The sequence below is a fragment of the Zonotrichia leucophrys genome, chromosome Z (genome assembly GCF_028769735.1).
Source record: "Zonotrichia leucophrys gambelii isolate GWCS_2022_RI chromosome Z, RI_Zleu_2.0, whole genome shotgun sequence".
NCBI lineage: Eukaryota > Metazoa > Chordata > Aves > Passeriformes > Passerellidae > Zonotrichia > Zonotrichia leucophrys.
This window is the reverse complement of record NC_088200.1, coordinates 30,723,396-30,744,787: the sequence shown is the minus strand read 5'-3', so window position 1 is coordinate 30,744,787 and position 21,392 is coordinate 30,723,396. Positions and strand designations below refer to the sequence as shown.

The following is a 21,392-nucleotide window of genomic DNA, read 5'->3' as shown; positions in this document are numbered from 1 at the left end:
GGCAGATGGCAGAGGAAGAAAACAGGAGAGAATCCTAAGTTTCTTGTCTTGACATACACTCATATAGCACTTGTTTGTGAGCGAAGTAGTCTAAAATGTGTTAAGGAGCTCACTGGGTTTATCTGCTCACTCTGATGAGGATTCTGATGAGATGAATCTGTGTCTTTACTTTCTGTGCTAAAATTGCTGAAGACAACTTGGGGGGACCCTAAAAAGTTGTATGACTAAAGGCCTATCATTTGGATGATTTCCTTCAACCATGTGCAGTGGGATACATTTCTTACCATTTCATTAACCACACAGATATTATAATCTATGTGGTCTTCGTGGAAAGTTTATAAACAATGATGCCATCCCAACACTGAAAAAAATTAAAATTAATCCCAAATGTGGACATTTTTCACATCCATGTTATATTTCCATAATATTACAGATGAATAAATATTAGGTGAGTGCTAATTTTTCTGTTTTAAATAATATCTTTACCTTTTTTTTCTTAAAAATGCATGCAAAAATTCTCTCCTTTTTATTTTTTTAATAAGACTTTTATTTCAGCTTTCTTCCCAAAACTTGAAATTACCATCTGCATTGGTCAGTTGTGTTAGCAATGTATTTATTGCATGCATTTTGAAACTTTTTATGGAATTAAAAAGTTTGATAAGGTTTTTTTTTTTATTGATACTTATTCAGAATCTACTGTTTTAAGTCACCAGCTTATCTTGCATAGTCTTAAAAAATCTGCCATTGGTCATTATTACTATTTCATAATGACACTGATGAAATTTCTGTGAACTCATATTAGGAGATTGCTTTTCAGCATTGCTTTAAGAATTATTGTTACCTTTCCAGATACAGGTATTGCCCTTTGTACTACTGTTTTTTAAGCAAAATATTTTATTCAATTATTTTTTTGCCCCCATTTTATAAAAATCAAAAAGATGCAGCAAATTAAACTGATGTCTTTGAAAAATTTTGACTCAATCTAGGCATACAAATGTATGTCCTATAAGCCCCTGGTGCAGTTTTCTCCTCAGGATGTGTACATCTGTATGATATATTTTCATTGGTTTTGTTGAGTTTTGCATTAAAAAATCTAACAATGGTAGAATGGTTCTTATCTCTCTTAGAACTGTCATAATTTAGAAAGGCATGCAGTGATAGGACATTGGATAGAAGGTTTTAAAATAAAAGAGAGTTGATTCAGAGTAGGTGTAGGAAAGAAATTTCTTACAATGTGAAATACTGGAACAGATTCCCAAGAGAGCTGGTGGATGACCTGTCCCTGGAAACATTCAGGGTCGGCTTGGACATGGCTCTAAAAAAGCCTGATCTAGTTGAAGATGTCCCTGCCATTGCAGGGACATGACCTGTAAAGGAGCCTTCCAACCCAGACCATTCCATGCAGGATAAAGGCCAGAAGTGTTACAAGGGAAACTCTTCCTCTGGTGTCTGCTAGGGCATTTGCATCTATGAGAAGAGCAAAGAAAATATTCTAGAGGACTTCAGTTTAACAGCCATAGACCTTAATCAATTTTCAAGTGAATTTTCTGGTATGGATAGTAATTGAAAATCTGAGTCCTGTGGGAGGAAGACTGCATAGAATTGGAGATGCAAATAATCCTCTCTTTGGTTTGTCTTTAAAAAAAAAAAACAGAATGAAAAGGTGTTTGCAATTTGCAGTGTTAATAGGCTGGTTAAAAATAAGGTTAATAGGACATATTATTTAATTCTCCCTTTTTAGATATTTCACTGGGCAACAAGAACTGAAGGATTCCCAAGATTATTGAGAGAGAGAAAGAGGATAGATCCTCACTCTGTAGTCCAATGCAACTGTTGTTGGAAGTGAGAAAAGGTTCCAGACAATCTGGTTCCTACTACCAACATACTTTTTCCCAGCTAAATTCAGTGGAAAATAATCAAGAAGACTTTGTATAATGACTGGAGTCTAGGGTTCCCCCACATCAGGGAAGAGTCATAATTACTTGTAGATTCCTGTTTGTGTCTATTATTCACCCTCCAACTTCTTCATGCCTAGTTCAGATTCTGCTTGAACGAGGAAGTTGGACTTGCTGTCATACAGCCTAAATTCTAGTTGTCAGAGCACTCTTCTGGTAACCAAAGAATCAAATTAAAATCTGCTTCCAATTTTGTTTCTTTGTTTGTTGTTGTTTTGCTTTGTTATTTGTGCTTTGTTGGGTTTTTTAATTTTTTTAAATTTTAATGCACAGTGGTTGGCAATTTATTATGGGCTTGAACGGGAAGAATTTCTCAAGCCAACCTATTTTACTGGGTAAAGTCTCTAGCTTTAATTTATCCCTGCTCTGGAAAGCCCATATATTGTGCACTTCAGCTTGCTGGTGAGTTCTTTAACTGGTCTGTAGTACTGTATAGTAACTTTGTATACGCCCACACTCCTTCTGCAACTCTGCTTCTGAATGAAATTAGCTGAGTCAATGGGTGCTATGCTTTGTGCTGAACTTAACACTAAAGAAAAACAGAGAAATTGTAACACATATTCAGAATAGACTCATTCACAGATTTCAAATGTTGTGACAGGTCAGTGCTGAGAAGCTATTTCTCAAGATAGTACAAGTCATTATGTAACTCTAGTGTTGAAAATGTCAGTGCCTGTGAGTGATCGGGCAAGCATGCAGTGAGATAAGTGCAATATGAAATAGTAATGATGGTGCAGAATTGTGTAGCATTTGCTACAGTTAATATTTCATAATAAGTTTATCTGGCTTAGAGAAAGCAGTAGATAACTGGAATAGATGTTATTTTTTTCATATTCAGATTAATCACATGATGTTGCAGCTTTTAGAGTTTTGTTTATATTATCTTCAAATGTCTCTGCTATAAATTCCCAAACTAATTGGGAAGTGTGGCATAGGGGTGCTTTTTACATACAGCATGAACATAACATAGTTATAACACCTTACCTGGTCTCTTTAAAGTCATACTAAATATTTATCTCTACTGAACAATTATATATTTTCTTTTGTAGCATCTTTGTGAAAAATGCTAACTTTCATTCTCATTATTTCTAATTCTCAGAGTAAACTTTCTATCATGGTTGTACTTAAATGACAAAAAAAGGTCACCTTCTGTATAGAGTACTAGAACATAAATGATGATAGAGTCCCTTTAAATTTTGTAATCTTTTGTACTTTTGTGCTGTAAGTCTTCAAATAGGTAGTAATATCAGTAATATATAAATGTTGAGTAATATAAAAATGTGTGTGGCAGTATAGGCTCCTTTTTTATACTGAATAGAAATAAATGCCATTTCACTGTCAATACACTGTGACATTCAAGTACTTTAATATTTTATTCTTTCTTCAGAGTGGCATCAACTCTACTAGGGCTAATTTGGGGTATTGTAGAATAGGGTTGTGACAAGCAACAGAAATGATCTTAAGGAAATAGGATCTACACAAATGTGACGTGCAGTAGCTTATCATGTTACTCCCAAGTTCACCCACACCCTAATCAAATACAAAGTCTTATCACACGTTTTAATGTCATTGAAGTTGCAGCTGGCTTCCATACTGCAGGATTTCCTGTCCAAAAGGGCAATGGGTCGTTAGAAGTTTAAGAAGCCTTAGTACAGTGTAAACCATTTAGAAGAATGGCTAGCAAACAATGTATGCCCTGGGTATGCTGAAGTATAAAAGTCTAGGAATCTTTTCCATCTCAGCACAGATCAACATGGTGAACCCTGCTTCCTGCGCGTCTCTTTTCCTGCAGATTTTTGCACTTCCATGCAAAATTTTCAGTGCTTTCTGTCATCCTGGAGGCACGCACCGTCCTAAGGAAGGCTCTTCCGCTGGTGCCCCGTCCTTCCCCTCCATCCCGGGCGGGTGGGAGCGGCAGGGCAGGTTGCGCGGTGCCGGGAGAACCCACCTAGAGGGCCCCCTTGACGCCAGCACAGCCTCTGCCAGGCAGAGCCCTCTCCGCAGCCGAGCCCAGTCTGCTGCAGGACCAGTGCCACGCAGCCCGACACTGTCCGGGGCTGCCGCGGCTGCTGCTGCTGGGCGAGGAGAGCGGCAGCCCGAGGGCAGGCTGCACATTCTGGTCCGGGAAAGGGAAGTGTGAGCCTGTTGACTCTGCATTGCTTCAAAATAGATGCCGTCTCTGTAGCCTGGGCTTAAGAATCTTCCCGAGGATGTTTGCCAGAGCGTAAGGAGTGATAACTACTGTCTGGGAGCTGAATTGGGATAAAAGGACAGCAGAGAAAGAATGCTTAGGTAACACGGGACTTATAGCTTTGCTTTCGTTTTGCAACATACCAATTGATGCACGTGGGTTTATATACAGTATAATATCAAAACAGAACTAGACTCTGCAGTGAGAGTCAATAGCTTAGTCATTTCACTTAAAGGGAGCAGGCAGCCTTATTACGGGGTTAGACAGCAAAAATGAATTTGATCATGACATGATCATATCTCTTGATGGTATCTAACTCTAGTCCTGTCCTATGGAGTGGAAAAAGCATACTTCCTTCCTTCTTTCTTAGCTGAAGAAACAAAGTCACAGTATCAAATTCAGAGAGAAGTTTGGGGTTGTTGTGCAAGGCTATTAAACATCCTTCTGTTCCCCAGGCTCGTAAGAAAGGAAAACTGCATTAAATTGATCATTGATGAATATGTGTCTAAGAAAGAAGAAAAAGCAGTATTCATTTCTGAACATGGCAAAGCAGTCTGAAGTTACACATCTCTCCCTAAACACTGATTTGGCACAGATGGCAAGAAACTATCTTTTAACTAACCTTTTCCAACTGTCCAAAATGCTGCATATGAAGATGCTTTAATTCACAGTCAAAGCACTTGGATTTTTATCAAGGCAAACTGTTGGCATTGTCAGAACAGTTTCTGTATACTGATTAGTTTAATGTTTTTTTTAAAATAGCAAGTGATGCATAAATGGATGGACGTGTACCTAGAAAACCCTGTGAGAAGTCTTTCACTGGATCCTGGGAATTTTTATTTTTGTGGATTACAGTAATTCTTGCAATAATCCCTGCTGTTGACTGCTCATGCAGTTGTTCTGGCATGCATCTATGAATACCATAACAGATAAATCAGTCTGACAAGGAAAACACTAATGTTGGAAGACCTGTGAACATGATGCATGTGAATAATTTCCCCTTTAGGAGGCATTCATGGATATGGTGAGTAATCAATACACATTATAGACTGTTAAACTCAGAATGCTTGTTTGCAAAATACTGTGACAACTACCAGATGCTATGTTTTTGCCTAAATAAATGTCAAGTGAGGACCAACAGAGCTATGAAAGAAATGAAAATCAGACAGAGATAGTAGTGATGAAGTATATGAGTTTAGCACTTCTTCATATTTGCAAAATAGGCAAGTCATAGAAATTGTATTGCTATGGTCATGTTTTCTTACATAAGTACTTTGAGCAAGGTGATGTATTTTCTTCCTGTATCAAAGGAATAGTTCTTCACATTTCTTTCTTAGCCTGATTTGAAGAAAATAATGAAGCCACATATTTATCCTATTATCCTATGGTTGGTTTGTCCTAGAACTTATTTGTTTATATACTTTCAAGTGACCTGAAAAAAATGCTCATTCATATGGCAATTCAGTAATTACTTATTAAAGATATGCGTAAATGCTGTAGGATGTTTTTATATGGGAGGTTCTTCAATGTGGCGTTTGAAAGACAATCATATAGCATTAAAATCCCTTTATCATCATTAAAACATCTGTTTCCTCTTTGAATCACGGGCATCTATAGTCCTTCCTGACTGAAAAATCTTTCTACTTGCCTTGCAAAATAGTGCAGTCAACTTGCTTATAAATTCTACCAGTGGTTGTTGCGTCATGTCTTCTTCCTGATACTGGAATTAGTGTCTTGGTTAGAGCTTAATGAAGATTGTTAGCTAGGGCAAAAATACTTCCCCATGAAACTTTTGCCCTTTGGGTAAACGCGAAGTCTTTCAGAGCACTGGAAGCAAACTCGTTTTGGAAGCTGCTGAAGCGAGCCAGCCCTCGGGCGGGCGGCGGGGCGGTGTGCGCGGCAGGGCGCTGTGCCGCTGTGCCGCTGTGCTGGTGCCGGGCCGGGCCGGGCCGGCCCGGGCCGCGCCGCCGGGACCCGCCGGGGCCGCGCGGGGCCGCGCCGCCGTCACCGCCCGCGCGCCGCCAATGGCAGCGCCCGCGCGCCGCGCGTCACCGCGGGGGGGCGGCGCCGCGCGGACAATTAGCGGGCGCGCGCTGCTGCCGGCGCCTCTGCTCGTGCTGTTAATTACGGCTGGTCCCGCCCGGCCCTCAGAGCGGTCGGGCCCCTAAAGCCCCGTGAGAGCCAGCTTCGCGCCGCATCCCCCCCACAGAATTGTTAGCGAGATCTCGGATGTGTTTCCTCCTCCTTTTTGGCGGCTTTTTTTTTGCAGAGTGTGCCGGAAAGGACACTGCAGGTGTGTCCGCACCTCACAGGGAAAGCACTTCCATTGTCTTCTAAGAATATGGTTTACTTCTGTTTTTATTCACTTAGAGGAACGTTTTAAGCACTCCTTAACCCACAGGTTAATCTCCTGACTAAGCATTTTTCAAACATGAGCAGTGAAGTCTGCTGAAAGACGTTAGGAACGAACCGTCAGTTTTTTATTCATCTTCTCTAAAAGCTGCTTACCTGTCTTCCCTGTCTGCTCCTTGCCATCCCTTGCTCTCTGCCACAGTATGTGAGCCCATTGTCTGGGGAAGCCCAGCAGAAGTGTTTTATGGGAAGACATGGAAGATAATTATATGTTCTGTATTTTCTATTTTAACTGAATGCAAACCATACCATGGTTTCTGCCTGCATTTGTGCTAACCTAGTCACAGGCCTTAATTTAGAATGCAAATGTTTTTAGCATGCTGTTGTTCATGTCAGCTCTCAGAGAATAGGCAAGTTTGCTTATTCATGCTACAGTAGGTCTGTAAGGGGCATTTTTGAGTGTCAGGATGTTAAGTTGCAAGTCATTGGTTTTCCTTTAATTCTGAAGCCTCAAAAATCTATGCAATGACTGTAAGGTGTGCTATCCTTTTCTACTGAGAGTGGAAATTGTCATGAAATGTTCTGCATATATATGTATGCACTCTCTCATTCTACTTTCAGATGTCCTTTAGAGGATGACAATGAAAATAAAAGAAGGAATATCTTTCACGGGACACAAATAGTTTTATGTTTATTAATACAAATACTAGTTGATCATCTTTAATAATGTTTCTTCACTGCTTATGCAACATATCAAAGGTGCCCTTTGGCCTGTGTCATATGCTTCATGATGTTTGTAACCTCTATGAGCATGCAGAACCAAATATTTTAGAACTACATAATTGATATTAAAGTTATTTTCTGTACCTTAGAGACATGCATTTTGCCTTCATGGGCCAGTTCCTGCTTGCCTTGCATAGCATATGGGGAGAAGGAGTTGTGGGGAATAAAAATGTGAACCTTTCTGAAATACAATAAATAGTTTTGAATATCCAGGATTTAATGTTGTGTAACAAGCCAAGGGAGTGGATGTGTCTTTTGTGTTAGGCCCTCTATTGGGATTTGGGGAAAGAATGGCCAAAAAAAGTGATGGCCTGTATAGCAAGGTTTGATTTGGAACCCATAACCTTTGGTAAATGTAGTGGAAATCTCAGTATCTGAACCCTCCTGATTATGTTAGCAAAAGTAGGAATGGACTACTGGCAAAAAGCAGCAATTTAACTTGTGTGTTCCTAGGCAGTATGACTGGGAGCACAACTATATCAGACAGATAAATGTAGCTATAATGTAAATAGACTCTAAATGGATTGCTAAGCAGAGACTGGAGTAAGCAAAATAGAGTATTTTGTCTGAAACTGTTTCAGAGTTTGGATAACAGAGGAGCAAATATAAAATACATTTAAGAAGTGCAGTGGTTGGAGCAAGTGATGTCCTGGATAAGTCTAAAGTTAGGCCTGGAAATACTGAAACATTTGTGGTGATAATTGGAGGAGTAGGTTTTTATAGCTACTTACCACATTACACACTATACAGCATAAATTATGTATCAACAGTATGTAGCCTACTGCCATTCACACTGGAAATTATTTTAGAAACATTTACTGCTGAATTATGTAACCTGGCTTTCCTTTCCATTGCATTCTATCTGCATTTGTGATGACAAACCAAATAAAGATGTATTCAATTTCAGCTTGCTTTATTACATAATGTAAACAACTGCTGCATGTGCCTTTTGGTTTTACCATAAGGAAAATAGAAGTGGAAAAAGCATGTCTGCCTTTAAACTGGCAAAGATTTGAAATTAATCCACAGAATAATACCTTAACTTCAGAATGAAAAATGTAACCTGTGACTGTTCACCTTTTTCTATCAAATTTCAGCCTATTGAGATTGAATAAAATTTAGTTTGCTTATCAGGGCAGAGAATAAAAGAAAAAGAATCCTCTCTTGGTCCCTTTTTAATCCCCCCATATTTACTTGACTATTATTTTCTGTATACTTAATGAAAAACAGTGCAAATGCTTTTTGCCTCATATAAATTTTATTTTTAACTGTTTTTTCAAAAATTTCTTACTATCATCATTTATCATCAATAACATGATTTATAATCAGTGCTGTCTAACAGGGGAAGTCATGGATGACTGCAGGTTGACCAGTTTGATGACTGTCCATAAGAAGAGCTGGAAGGAGGATCTGGGGAACTACAGGCCTGTCAACCTGACCTTGGTGCTGGGGAAGGTCATGGAACAGATCACCTTGAGAATCATTATGTGGCACTTGAAGGACAAGCAGAGGATTAGGCTCAGCCCACATGGATTTAGAAAGGCATGTTCTGTGTGATCGACCTGGTTGCCTTTTGTGACCCGGTGATCTGCCCAGTTGATGAGGGAAAGGTTGTGGATGGAGCCTACCTGGGCTGCAGGGAAGCCTTTCCCACAACAACACTATTTCCCACAGCATTCTCCTGGCAAAGCTGACTGCCCATGGAGTGAACAGGTGCCCCCCTTGCTGGGTTAAAAACTGTCAGGATGGCTGGGCCCAGAGAGTGGCTGTGAATGGTGACAGTCACAAGTGACATTTTCCTGAGCTCAGGACTGGGACCAGCCCTGTTCAGTTTCCTTATTGATGATCTAAATGAGGGCATTGGGTGTGCTCTCAGTAAATTCACAGATGACACCAGGCTGGGTGGGAGTGTTGATGTCCTGGAGAGTAGGAAGGCTCTGCAGAGGGATCTGGGCAGGCTGGATCATGGCTGAGGCCAGTGGCGTGAGGTTCCACAAGGCCCAGTGCTGGGTCCTGCCCTTGGGTCACAACAACCCCAGGCAGCTCCACAGGCTGGGGCAGAGTGGCTGGAAAGGAGCTGGGGGTGCTGGTGAGAGCAGCTGAACATGAGCCAGGCTGTGCCCAGGGGGCCAAGAAGGCCAATGGCATCCTTGCCTGGATCAGAAATGCTGTGGCCAGCAGGGCCAGGGCAGGGATTGTCCCCCTGCACTTGGCTTCTATGCTGATGAGGCTGCACCTCAAATCTTGTGTCCATCTCTGAGCACCCCACTCCTTGAAAGACACTAAGGGGCAGGAGCAAGGCCAGAGATGGACAATGGAAGTGAGGGAGATAGGGGAGTTTATCCTGGAGAAAAGGAGGCATTATCATACTCCAGAACTGCCTGAAAGGAGATTGCAGCCAGATGGGGGTTGACCTCTTCTCCCAGGAGACATGTGGCAGGGTAAGAGGACATGGCCTTAGGGGGTTCAGCTGGGACATCAGGAAGAATATTTTCACTGAATTGTTGTTAAGCTTTAGAATATGATGCCCAGGGAGGTGGTAAAGTCACCATTCCTGAGGTGTTAAAAAATGACTAGACATGACACTTAGTTCTGTGGTCTAGTTGACAAGGTGGTCAGTTTAAGGTTGGAGTCCATGATCTTCAAGGTCCTTTCCAAGTCAAATGATTCTGTGATTAGTAAATCCCTGAAAGAATGCAATTGTTAATAAACTTCAATCTTCTGTTTTTGCCAGTATTCTAAAATAATGATGCCAATTATTTTTTTTTTTTGCCTCTTAGGGAATAGTACTTGATTTTCAGCCAGCCAAAATTGGTTTGGCTTTCCATTATTATGCAAGTTATTATAGTCTATAAAAGTAGAATATGTAGCTGTAAAGAAAACGGATGGAAAATGAAGATATTATGCTAATTCCTGAAACCAACTTTTCGTTATGTTCCTAGGATGTGATGAGTCCCCTCAGCTCATGAAGTTGTCATGGGGAACTGAATCTGACCAGTGCTATGCCCTTCTCATGGCATAACTGTTCACTTCTAACAGAAATGTTTAATGCAGTATTTATTCATCTGCTTTTTCTAGAAGAATTTTATTATCTATATTTTATAGTGGCAGAAGAAAAAAGGCTTCTTTCCTAACTGCGTTTCAATACAGTATTTAAATAGCTTTCATATATTTTATGCTTAACATATGAACACTAGAGGAAAATCTCAGGTTATCCTTTGGAAATCTGGATTTGAACCTGAGTTTGGGAAAAAAAAGAGAAAGGTTTCCTAAACTAAGAAAGAATCTTTAAGAGCAAAGAATATTGGTCTCTGAACAGTAGATTTTGACAGTACTTACTGTTAAATATAAAAGGTCGCCTAAATCCCTGTTTTCTTATGCTCAGTGACTGGTGAAACTTTTCTCTGGGCATAGTCGAAGTCTATTTCTCAAGTGAAAATGAATGTAGTAGGATGTAGTAGGATACTGACTGAAACAGCAGGTTAAATTTTAAGGTCTCTTATGCCTTTTCTTTTGTATTTATAACACTTCACATGCCCAGTAGCATCTAACCAGCATTCAGCATGCTGAATATCAGATAAGAGATTAAATAATTTTTGCTGTTTGGAAGGAGCACAAGGGTTCATTTGTTTTTTGTTTTTTGTTTTTTTTTTTTTTTTAGTATTAGCAGTCATTTGACTTACTGTAATGTTTGCATGTGAAAAGTTGAAAGTACTCCAGATACCATACTCAGCTAAGCCTGCCAGCACCCCTGATGGGTAGGTTAGATAGGTATCTGTATATGTGTATGTAAATTACCCCTTACCACAGAAATGCTCTATAGTCTTCCATACAATAGTTATGGCACATTTGCATGCAAAATTTATTCTACATGAGCAAGATAATTTAACTATACAAGCTAATATTAACTCTAATTAATCAATTTGGATGTCCTAGATAGATGAGTATGCTGTTGGGATTCTAATCTATTTTTCCAGAATAATGAGATCATATAACCTGCATTTTCAGATTACTATTATGTTAATATTACCGCAACTGACTCAAATGGAACTTTTTTATATTTGAAATGTGGATCTTGCCAAGCCCTGTCTTCTGGTCTTCTGTCCTCAGCATATAATCTGTAAATGAAGCTGTTATTGTCGAGCTCGATCCTTGTGATGTACTACTGTTTTTGTCAATTCAGTTTGAAAACACTTTGACATGCTATGCCTCATTATAAGTAGGGAATAGATTTTATCATTTTCATCTATGTTCAAGTCATTTTTTGAAGCGCCCTGTAAACTTGCTGAAAGTCTTGCTGTCACTTAATATAATCCTGATTTATATCTTCATGGAAAATCCAGTCACAATAGTAGAAACTAAACTGAAGCTTCTTCAACTCATAAAACACCAGTTGAGTGTTCATGCAGTTTTTCTACAGTCTTTTCACACTTAACTGTACGCCACACACTCAAAAACAGTTGCCTTTTCTTTGAGAAGAGTTAATCCATACTGCAGTTTCATGCATCAAAAACTGTCCTGCACCACTACCTACTAGGTATAATTTAATAATTAAGAAAAAATACTTCATAATCTATTAAGGTGTTATTACATTAGGTATGACTGATTACACATTTGTTGTTTATAAGTAATTTCATTTATGAAGTATTTGTATAATTTATAGAGTATTTTGTAAGTGGGTAAGTGGGTGCTTATATTGTTTCTAAACATTGTGGCCCAAGTTTAGTGGATGTGGTCTTTATTTGAAGTGGAATGGCTCATACTGAAAAAAGAAATTATAGTGTTAAATAAATTGGTAAATTAGCAGGTTTTCTTGAAATCCATGCATTTGTTATTCATAGACAGCCAAAGAATTGTCCATGTCTGTAAGTGAAGATTGACTATTTTGTTTGATATTTTCAGCCCAGTATTTGTTGGCAGGGGGAAGAGTAGAGAGAGGGGGAGAGAACAACATAAATATATTGAAAGCTGACAGAAAATTAAGAAGATTGGCTATCAGTTATAATTTACAGCTTATTGTACTTTAATCTCACTGAAATAGAATTAGTTAGGTTTCAGGGACACACTATACTAAATGGCAACTTTTGTTCTAAGATTAGTTCAGATGCCTGCTGAAACCTAAACTGAGTACGTGCTGCTAGATATTTTTGTGACTCACTTAACTCTTTGATCATAGCATAATGATTAATTGTTATTTTAACCATTACAAAATACAAGAATATTTCTAGTAAAAGCTACTTGTCAGTAGATGTTAATAAACAGAATAATTTTCCCTCTGTGACTCACTCCATGGAATTAGCGAAATGGAGGGCACGAAATAAAAGGCTTCAAAGGAGTGGATAATATCAAGCACAGCATTTGAAAAAGGAATTAATATTTTTTCTTAAGAAACTATTTTTAGGTGTCTGATCCATTTATACTATGAAGAATGTAAAAATATTAAGAGAAAGGGCATTTATTTCTCTAATTTTACAACTAGCTAAATTGACATTCCTAGATTACCTAGAGAATTTATTACTCCTTTTAAAAATGTGTGGCAAAAAATGGTATGAATATTTGTATTTTGCCTTATTTTGCAGCAACTCTTCTGCTGTTGTGAACTGAATAAAACAATTCCCTGAAGATTAAAGATATTCAACCTCTGGAAAGCTATAGTGAAATTGAATATACCCAAGTCTCAAATTCAGTTATATGAAGGAATCTGTTTCTTTTAGTTCTATTTGGTGTAGTTAATCTCTCAAAAAGATGATATCTAGTCTACTTATGTCACAAATTTTAATTTTACTGAATGACTTTTCTCAGTAACATTGCAAAAAATGTGAAAGATTTTTTTTTTCTCAAGTGGCATGGCTTCATATTTTGTCTGAAGCAATCAGTTTAGATTGTGTTATTCGTATTGTCTCCTTTTAATTGGTTTACTTTGGTATGACAGATGATTGCTTGTTCCCTTCATGAAAACAGACAATTCTTAAAGAGATGAGAAGAGATTACTTTAGCTCCTTCCATCTGCAATGAAATCTAGCTCCTTATGTAATGACCAAATTGACTGACCAAATTCTTAGGTTTAGTCACTACCAAAAGTTTGATCTGACATGTGGATACATTTTTGATCTCAGTAGTTGAGGTTTAAATTTTATGCATTTTCACATAGTTCTAACTCTTACAGAATGTTTGTGTGTCCTTCACAAATTGTTGGGCTTGGCACAACAGTTGTTTGGTGAATTTCTAAAGTCATCCTATGCTTATTTGATTAAAAATGTGATATTTAAAACCATTTAAGAAAAAAAAAAGGGATTCCATATCATATAATTTTATATTCCCTTCTTTTTATGTGTCTTATTCACATTATTAATGTATTTATTTTTCTTTACAAATTTATTTGAACGGATTTCAAAGGTCACGTTCTTAAACCATTAGTTTTTTAAGAGCAATTTTTTTTTCTGTTGATGTCAATATACCTTCTGTTACTCACAAATAATGAGGTTTTCAGTTTAACTTCCTTTAAACTGGGAAAAAAACTACAGCTGATTTTTTATGTACCTTGGAGATTCAGAGCAGGACAGTCCCTTCATGGTGAAATAGCCTTTCTGGTAAGAGTAGAAGCATCATACTTGGAGGCTTATATATCCCAGTGATATATGCACATGGATATTAGGGAAAAGATGTTTTGTTTGCCTTTGCATTTGTGACAGCCTACAGTATTCAACTATATTCTCTATAGGCAAATAATACCTTCAGGGAACAAGGAGTGCCCTCAGGGGATTGAGTCAATTTTAGTTACCAAATGATTGATTGCAGTGTTATTTTCATTTCATTTACAGATAAATACTTGAGATATATTTAAAAAAGCAAGTTGACTGTATTTTCGACTGCTATTTTAAGAAGATTTAGTTTGATGGATCAGTTGCTATTCAATTGCTATTTTTTATTTTTACTGAATATAAAGATCATAGAATCATAGAACGGTTGTGTTAGAAGAACCTTAAGGATTCATCTAGATCCAGCCTTCATACTGTGGACAGGAACTTTTACCAGGTTACCCCGATCTTCATCCAGATTTGTCTTGGGCTCAAGGGATGGTGAGTCCACAATTTCTGGACATCATTTTCCAGTGCCTCACCACTCCCACAGTAAGAAATTTCTTCCTAATATCTCACCTAAACCTCTTCCTTTTCAGTTTAAAGTAATTTCTCCTTGTCTATGTCCTTATAAAAAGTCGCTCTCTAGCTTTCCTTTATGCCCCACTTGGAAAGTGGTTTAAAATCTTCCCAGAGCCTTCTTTTCTCCAGGGTGGACAGCCCCAACTCTCAGCCTTTCATCCTGGGAGGAGTGGTCTATCCGTCTGATCATTTTTGTGGCCCTTCTCTAAGTCCATGTCCTTCAGATGCTCAGAACCCCAAAACTGAATGCAGCCCTGCAGGTGGGGTCTCAGTGGAGCAGAGCAGAGGGGCAGAATCCCCTCCCTGCCCTGCTGCCCACCCTGCTCTGGATGCAGCCCAGGACACGTGTGGCTCTCTGGGCTGGGAGTGTAGATGGCCGAGTCACACAGAGCTTTTCACTCACAAATACCCCAAAGTCTCTTTTCCCAAAACCGCTCTGAAACAGTTCTCCGGGTCCAATATTTTATGCACCTTAGGCCATTTTTGAAGTTTTCTTTTCAAAGTCTGTGAATTTAGGAATGTCATCTCCCACTGTTGCTTCTTGGGATCATTTGTCTTTAACAGAGCAAGTGTAATAATTGAAAAAGGAGTGAGGCATGTTACCTATATGCACTCTCAAAACTTCAGACTGAGGAACAAGTACCATGTCACATTCACTATCTAGATACATTCAGAAATGTATGGAAATCAATGCTCAACTAAACTAAAACCTGCACATTCAGGACAAAAAATGCAATTTAATTTAGTGAAATAGCAACCTACAAATCATACCATCCTCCACTAGCAGGTTTATTTACTAAAATAGTGCCAGTTTGAGAAGTAAATATATTGAGCTTTGTATTTGATTGCATCCATTCATCAACTTATTTATATCTAGGGATCTAAATAGTAACTTAGTCTTCCAACTTCAGATACTTTACTTAATCCTTAAAGTCAGAGAGATGTATTTTATCCAATGCTTTTCAATTTATGGGAGATCTGAAAGTTCACAGAAACTGTCTTGAAATCTGTCACTCATGTTTTTTTCCCTGCCCGTTATAAAGTATCATTTCATGCAACAGATCTCATGGCATAACTGTTCTAACAAACATGGCTTCTAACTGCTATTTTTCTTCTGTGTTTTGTTTTTCTTCAATATTTTGATTTGTAAACAGTGAATCTGAACTTTTACAGACATTCCAAATTAGCCACACAATTTCATTTGTTATATTTGGCCTCTGTGTGTATTCTACTTTATGACAATTTTTTAGTCTGGCATCCATCATTTCATCTTTGTAGTTTTCAAAAGTTTTATTGTCTTCTTCTTGTTTTCAAATAAACAACACACAAGGTGAAATAAAAATTATCATTTTCTCCACAAGCTTTGAGATATGAAGAAATTAACACCTGGGAGAAAAGTGGAACCCAAATTCCATGAATATTAGGATAGTATTGTAGAAAAAAGTATATTTTCATGTACAGGCTGAGACATACCCAGTGCTACATTGACTTGTTTTTTGGCATAACTTCAGTCTTTCTGCATTTCTTACTGGTTGTCTCAAATGCTGGCAGAGTGTAGGTTTTTTCCTCTTTAACACTGATATCTTGGAGATTTGGGGAGGGTTGCAAATCAACTTCTTTCTTTGTTGCTGTTTGGACTTTTCACCTCAAATGTCTTGGGAATGCTCTTCAGAGTAAAAGTAAAGCAGACAGAAAGCAGAGACTGTGCAGTTACCCCACAGAATTTTCCATCTTTTTGAATAACTGGCATAGAGAGTGGTGTTTCTCATGGAATATCTGTGGCAGAGTAACCTGTCCTGTGAAGGTATAATCCTAGAAATTGCCCAGACGAGAAAAGTACTGCTTTTTTTTTTTTGTCCTGTTTTTGGTTTTGTATTCCCCTTTCTAATTCAACAGTATTTTGAATATCCAGCCCACAAATACTGAAATTACCCTTTGTGACATTAGACAGATTTTTACTGAGGGGTTTAGTTTCGGCTATTAGACGCTAGATTTGGATAAAAATGGAGTTAAGTTGCAATGTTGGTTATATGTATAGTAAGTATTTTCAAATTTTAAATGCTCTTATGCTTAATCATTGAATCACACATTGGTGACCTATATGCTATACATATCTTTTAGTAAGAGTGGAATCTCTCTACATTGTATAATCCTCAAAGCCTAATCATATTTCTTTCTGTAAGATTTCATTTTGAAAGGAGATGTGGCTTGTGGTGAAGTAACTGCTTCTGGGAATGCCACAGTCACAAAAAGGTATGCATGCTGAGCTGCAGCTGAGCTAATATCTGCCTATTTATGGCAACCAAGCAGGAATCAGAGATTAAGTCATAATAAGGTAGGGATTGTACCAGATAGAGACTCACTTGTTTGTTCCATGAAGTGGAAGAAGGATTTTAAAGGTGATTTAGAGCATTGCTTATCCCCTGCAAAGTGACTATGAATAAAATTTTTAAGTTTTTTGCGTAATGAACAATTTTGAACCATGCTTACATGCAGTCCTTCTAGAACATCAGATGTTCAGGTCATTGTTTCATTTTTTATACAATATATTAAAAATAAATTTGGAGAGGTAAAATGAAAGTACTTCCTGGAGCAAAATACAGTATATTGTAGCAGAATCTGCCTTTAGAACTTGCATAAAGAAAAAGTCTGATCACAAAGATAGTGGCATCTGTATTAAAATAAAAATATATTTAAATTCCTGGTGAAAACAAACACACTTGCAGATTTTCAGTCTTTCTCTTTGCAACTTTCATTGCAATGTTTCATTTTTGCCATCCCCCTGATAATAAAAAAAAACAAAAAAAAGTGCCCAAAAAAGCATATGTCCTTATCTAGTACTTTTAATAAAGATCTTTTTACTTGGAAAATATAAAATACACAAACCTACTTGTGACTATGAGTTTAAGTTCACTTCTTTCCTGAAATGCCATTTACTTTCCATATATTCAAAAGCATTTTACTGGATTTTAATCAAGTGAATAGATACAGAATGCTAGAAGCTAGGCAGGAAGAAATGCTTTGAAGCTCTTTTATATATATAAAAGTACTTACATATGGGGAATTTTTTTCCTGGTTTCTTAAAGAAATGAAGCCTACATGATTATATGTATCTGTTTCCCCCTTTTTATAGCTTTGGAACCTGTCTTCTGATTTAAACCGAACCTTAGACGAAATAATTTTAAAACTTATGATGTTTTATATAACAATCTTGTTTAGAAAACACTTTCAGTTTGTTTGTTTCTGACACTTTCCATCCATATGGAAACGACTTCTGAGTTCTGGCAGTGGCGCTTGTAGAGCTATTTGTCCACTCAGTGCTTCCCACCTCCTGTACCCTCAAACTGAGTTTGTGCTGGGGCATCACTGGAGATGGAGATGTCTCAGCTTCATGCAGCAACTCACTCTTGCAATTCAGATGTACTGTGACAATGATGACAGTGAAGAGGCCAGTTTGTTATTACACGTGGGTGAGAAATAGGAGAGTCCAAGCATTATCCATGTAGACCTGTTCAGTACAGAAACATAGAATGGAGTCTGCAGTGAAGATTAATCCATACCTCTGATAACCACAGATGTTAATCTGTTAACATCACTCTGAGTACTTTCAAGAATCCCTCATACAGACCTTAAGTGCTTTAGGTGCCTCTGAGCTTTTGATGAGGGATGCTGTTACAGAATGGCAGTCTAGTCCAGTTGTGTTATCCTTTCACATTATCAATAGTGCAGGTAAGAGACACAACTGGGAAAGTACCAGAACCTCTCAAAGCAACAATGATGTAATATTTTCCTTATCAAAAATGTGCTCAGTATTTCTACTGTCAATTTGCAGAAAACACAGAATGAGACAGTTAGAAGCATTCCTAAATTTCATAAAAACCTACTCTTTTTTTCTAGCTATTCACCAGTGCTTGAAGTGCTCTAAAAATGCTGAGTACTCAAGATGCCTCAGTTTTAGGTTTCAAGAGTGTAAATTTAGGACATTGAAACATTTGGAATGAGATTTGTTGTAGCAGCAGTGAGTGCTACTGGCTTTAAGATGTATCATATTTCTGATATCAAACGAGGTTTTGGCATCCTGGGTAAGTTCTGCACTATCATTAGTATTTGTTGGGGGATGCTTTGAAAAAAGCACAAATGTGCTTGCATGTCTTAAAAAAGCAAGCAAGACCTTTTTTTTTTAGTGTTCTGAGTCATTTTGGGGATCACATCAAATCAAAGAATGGTTTGGGTTGGAGGGGACCTTTAAAGGTCATCCAGTCCAGCCCCCTCCGCAATAAGCAAGGACATCTTCAACTAGATCAGGTTACTCAGAGCCCATATCCAGCTTGATATTAAATGTTTCCAGCAAATGACATCCACCACCTCTCTAGGCAACTTGTTCCAATATTTTACTGCCCACTTTATGAAAAATTTCTTCCTTAGTTCTAGACTGAGTCTACCTTCTTTCAGTTTTAGAACCATTACCCCTTGTCCTATAACTATGGCTGTTCCCATCTTTCTTATAAACTCCCTCTCAGTACTGAAAAGCCATGACAAGGTCACCCTGGATACTTCTCATGATGAACTACCTCAATTCTTTTAGCCTTTATTTCTAGTTAAGCTGTTCTACCCCTTTGATCATCTTCATGGCCCTGCTCTGAACTCGCTCTAACAGGTCCTTGTCTTCCTGTCGTGTGCAGAGTTCTCCAAACCTGGACACTCTGCTCCAGGTGGGTCTCACCAGAACAGAAGAGAGCAGAGAGTCAAAATCCCTTCCCTGGCCCTGCTGCCCACCCTGCTCTGGATGCAACCCAGGACACGTGTGGCTCTCTGGGCTGGCAGTGCCATGGCTGGGGCAGGTCCAGCCTCTCACCCACAGCAGCCCCAAGCCCTTCTGGGCAGGGCTGCTCTCAGTCCCTTTAACCACCAGCCTGTGTTGTTTATTGTTGCCCCAACCCAGATTCAGGACTTTGTACCTGGCGTTGTTCAACCTCATAAATTTCACATGAATTCACTTCTTGAACCTGTCGACGTCCTTCTGTCTGGTAGTCAATCCTTCACGTCAATGGTCCCACTCATCTTGGAGTCATCTGCAAACATGATTCTATTATGAAATTGATGAAGATAATAATCAGTCCTAGTCCAGTATGTGTCCCTGCATGGGACACCCCTCATCACTGATTTCCATGCAGACACTGAGCTGGTTACCACTACTCTGGATGCAACCAGCCAGCTAATTTCTCATCTGCTATATAGTCTATCCATCTAATGAATCTGTCTCCAACTTGGAGAGAAGGATGCTGTGTCCCTTCCATGTCAAAGACTTTACACAAGTCCAGGACATCCATAGCCCCTCCTTTTTTTACTGATGCAGTCATTTCATCATAAAAGACCACCAGGTTGGTCAAGCAGGTTGCCCTTGGTGAAGCCATGCTCGTTGTCTTGAATCACCTCCAGGTCCTCCAAGAACATTAGCAGAGTTTCTAGGAGGGTTGCTTCAGGATCTTCCCAGGAACAGAGGTGAAGCTAACAGGTCAGTAGTTCCTGGCATCCTCTTTTCACCCTTTTTAAAAATGGGTGAAAAGAGGATGCCTGGCATCCTCTTTTCACCCTTTTTCCAGTCACTAGGGACTTCACCTGACTGCTATGACATTTAGGTAGCTGCAGTCAAGGATTTTTGAGTGAGACTTTCTGTTATGAATCAAGACAGTTTCCTTTTCAGGAGAAAACAATATATGATATGATTGAATTCTTTTTCTTTACATTAGAAGTAAGGACAGGGAAATTAAAAAATGGTTTGCAAGTATGTTCAGTGATCTGTATTGTTATTGCACATAGATTTTCAACTACTGAACATAAGAATTCCAAACACACTGTGAAATTGAATGGCAAATATTGGATATTTTTTTCATTCTAAATACATACCTGCAATGATAGAAAATGGGAGTCTAAGAGAATTCTTATTAAAAAAAAAAAAAAACAACATAATTTTAGAAAAGTAACCTTTGGTAAAGATGTACTTGAGATGGTAAAAGAAATATCTCACCTGTGGCTCCTCTACTGTTGCAGAGTTTTAAGGGCAAGTTTAACCAACATGGCTAGGCAGATTTAGCTTCAGACCATTGGATTTTCTAATACTTCTCTGTTAGAGCTGTGTTGGCAAAATAGAAGAAATCAATGGGGTTTAATTGGCCACTGGAACAGACTTTCAATAGGATATTGGAGAAAGGCATGAAAATAATTGAGTGTTGCATGTTAAAAATAGCTGTGAAGAGGTTTGTAGCATGTGGAGCCTGTAACAGCAGAGCAGCTAGAAAATCCATTCTGGTGAATGGATTCATTTAAGTACTTTTCTTTTGATTCGTTAGTTGAGGATTTTTTGGCATTTGCTTTCTTTGTTTGTTTGCATTTTTTTACCTGCCATTTTTGAGGACTGAATTTTTTGGAATAACAAGGATCTGGTAGAATTGTTTTAGTGATGCAACTGCTTGTATAAGTAAGTATAATTGATATCTAAAATGTATAAACTCACTATTTAAGTATATTTTAAATTATATTTGATATGCATTTGGGTTCTCATTGTATCTTAACTAATAATATATTTTTAAAATAATGGATAAATTATTTACCTTTTCAAAAATAAATTTCTACAGGCTAGTGATCAGCTACTTCTTTTAAAGTTACAAAAGTAAGGAAAGAAATTGATGAAACTGTGAACAAAGTAGATTCTTGGTATAATATTAGATCCATGAAGAAAGTTCAAAAAGTCTTTAAGCCTTTGAAAATGGGATTTGCAAGAGTAGAACAAGGCATTCTTTGAAAACCATTCTTTGGTTTCCATTAATACCAAGAACACTTTTGGCTTAAATTGCATTAGTAATTTCAACATGTAAAAAGGTAGTTCATTGGAAAAAGGTAGTTATGTGCTGGAGCAGTCTGCCAAGTTCACATGAGAGTTTATGGTCCTGA

General features: G+C 38.1%; 1 protein-coding gene across 4 annotated transcripts in view; it reads left to right on the top strand.

Moving 5' to 3' along the window:
* PDE4D (phosphodiesterase 4D) overlaps window positions 1-21,392 on the top strand; it is a 350,628-nt gene that overhangs the window by 103,511 nt on the left and 225,725 nt on the right. Inside the window, exon 1 of one of the 4 annotated variants that reach the window (XM_064735828.1) lies at window positions 4,206-4,247. The exons of 2 other annotated variants lie outside the window; for them this stretch is intronic. In XM_064735828.1, coding sequence (XP_064591898.1) covers window positions 4,240-4,247 — 8 coding nt within the window. In that variant the 5' untranslated portion in view covers window positions 4,206-4,239. Of the gene's footprint in view, window positions 1-4,205; window positions 4,248-4,715; window positions 5,171-21,392 lie in introns of those variants that run through there. One more of the 4 variants, XM_064735827.1, reaches the window with a different exon arrangement.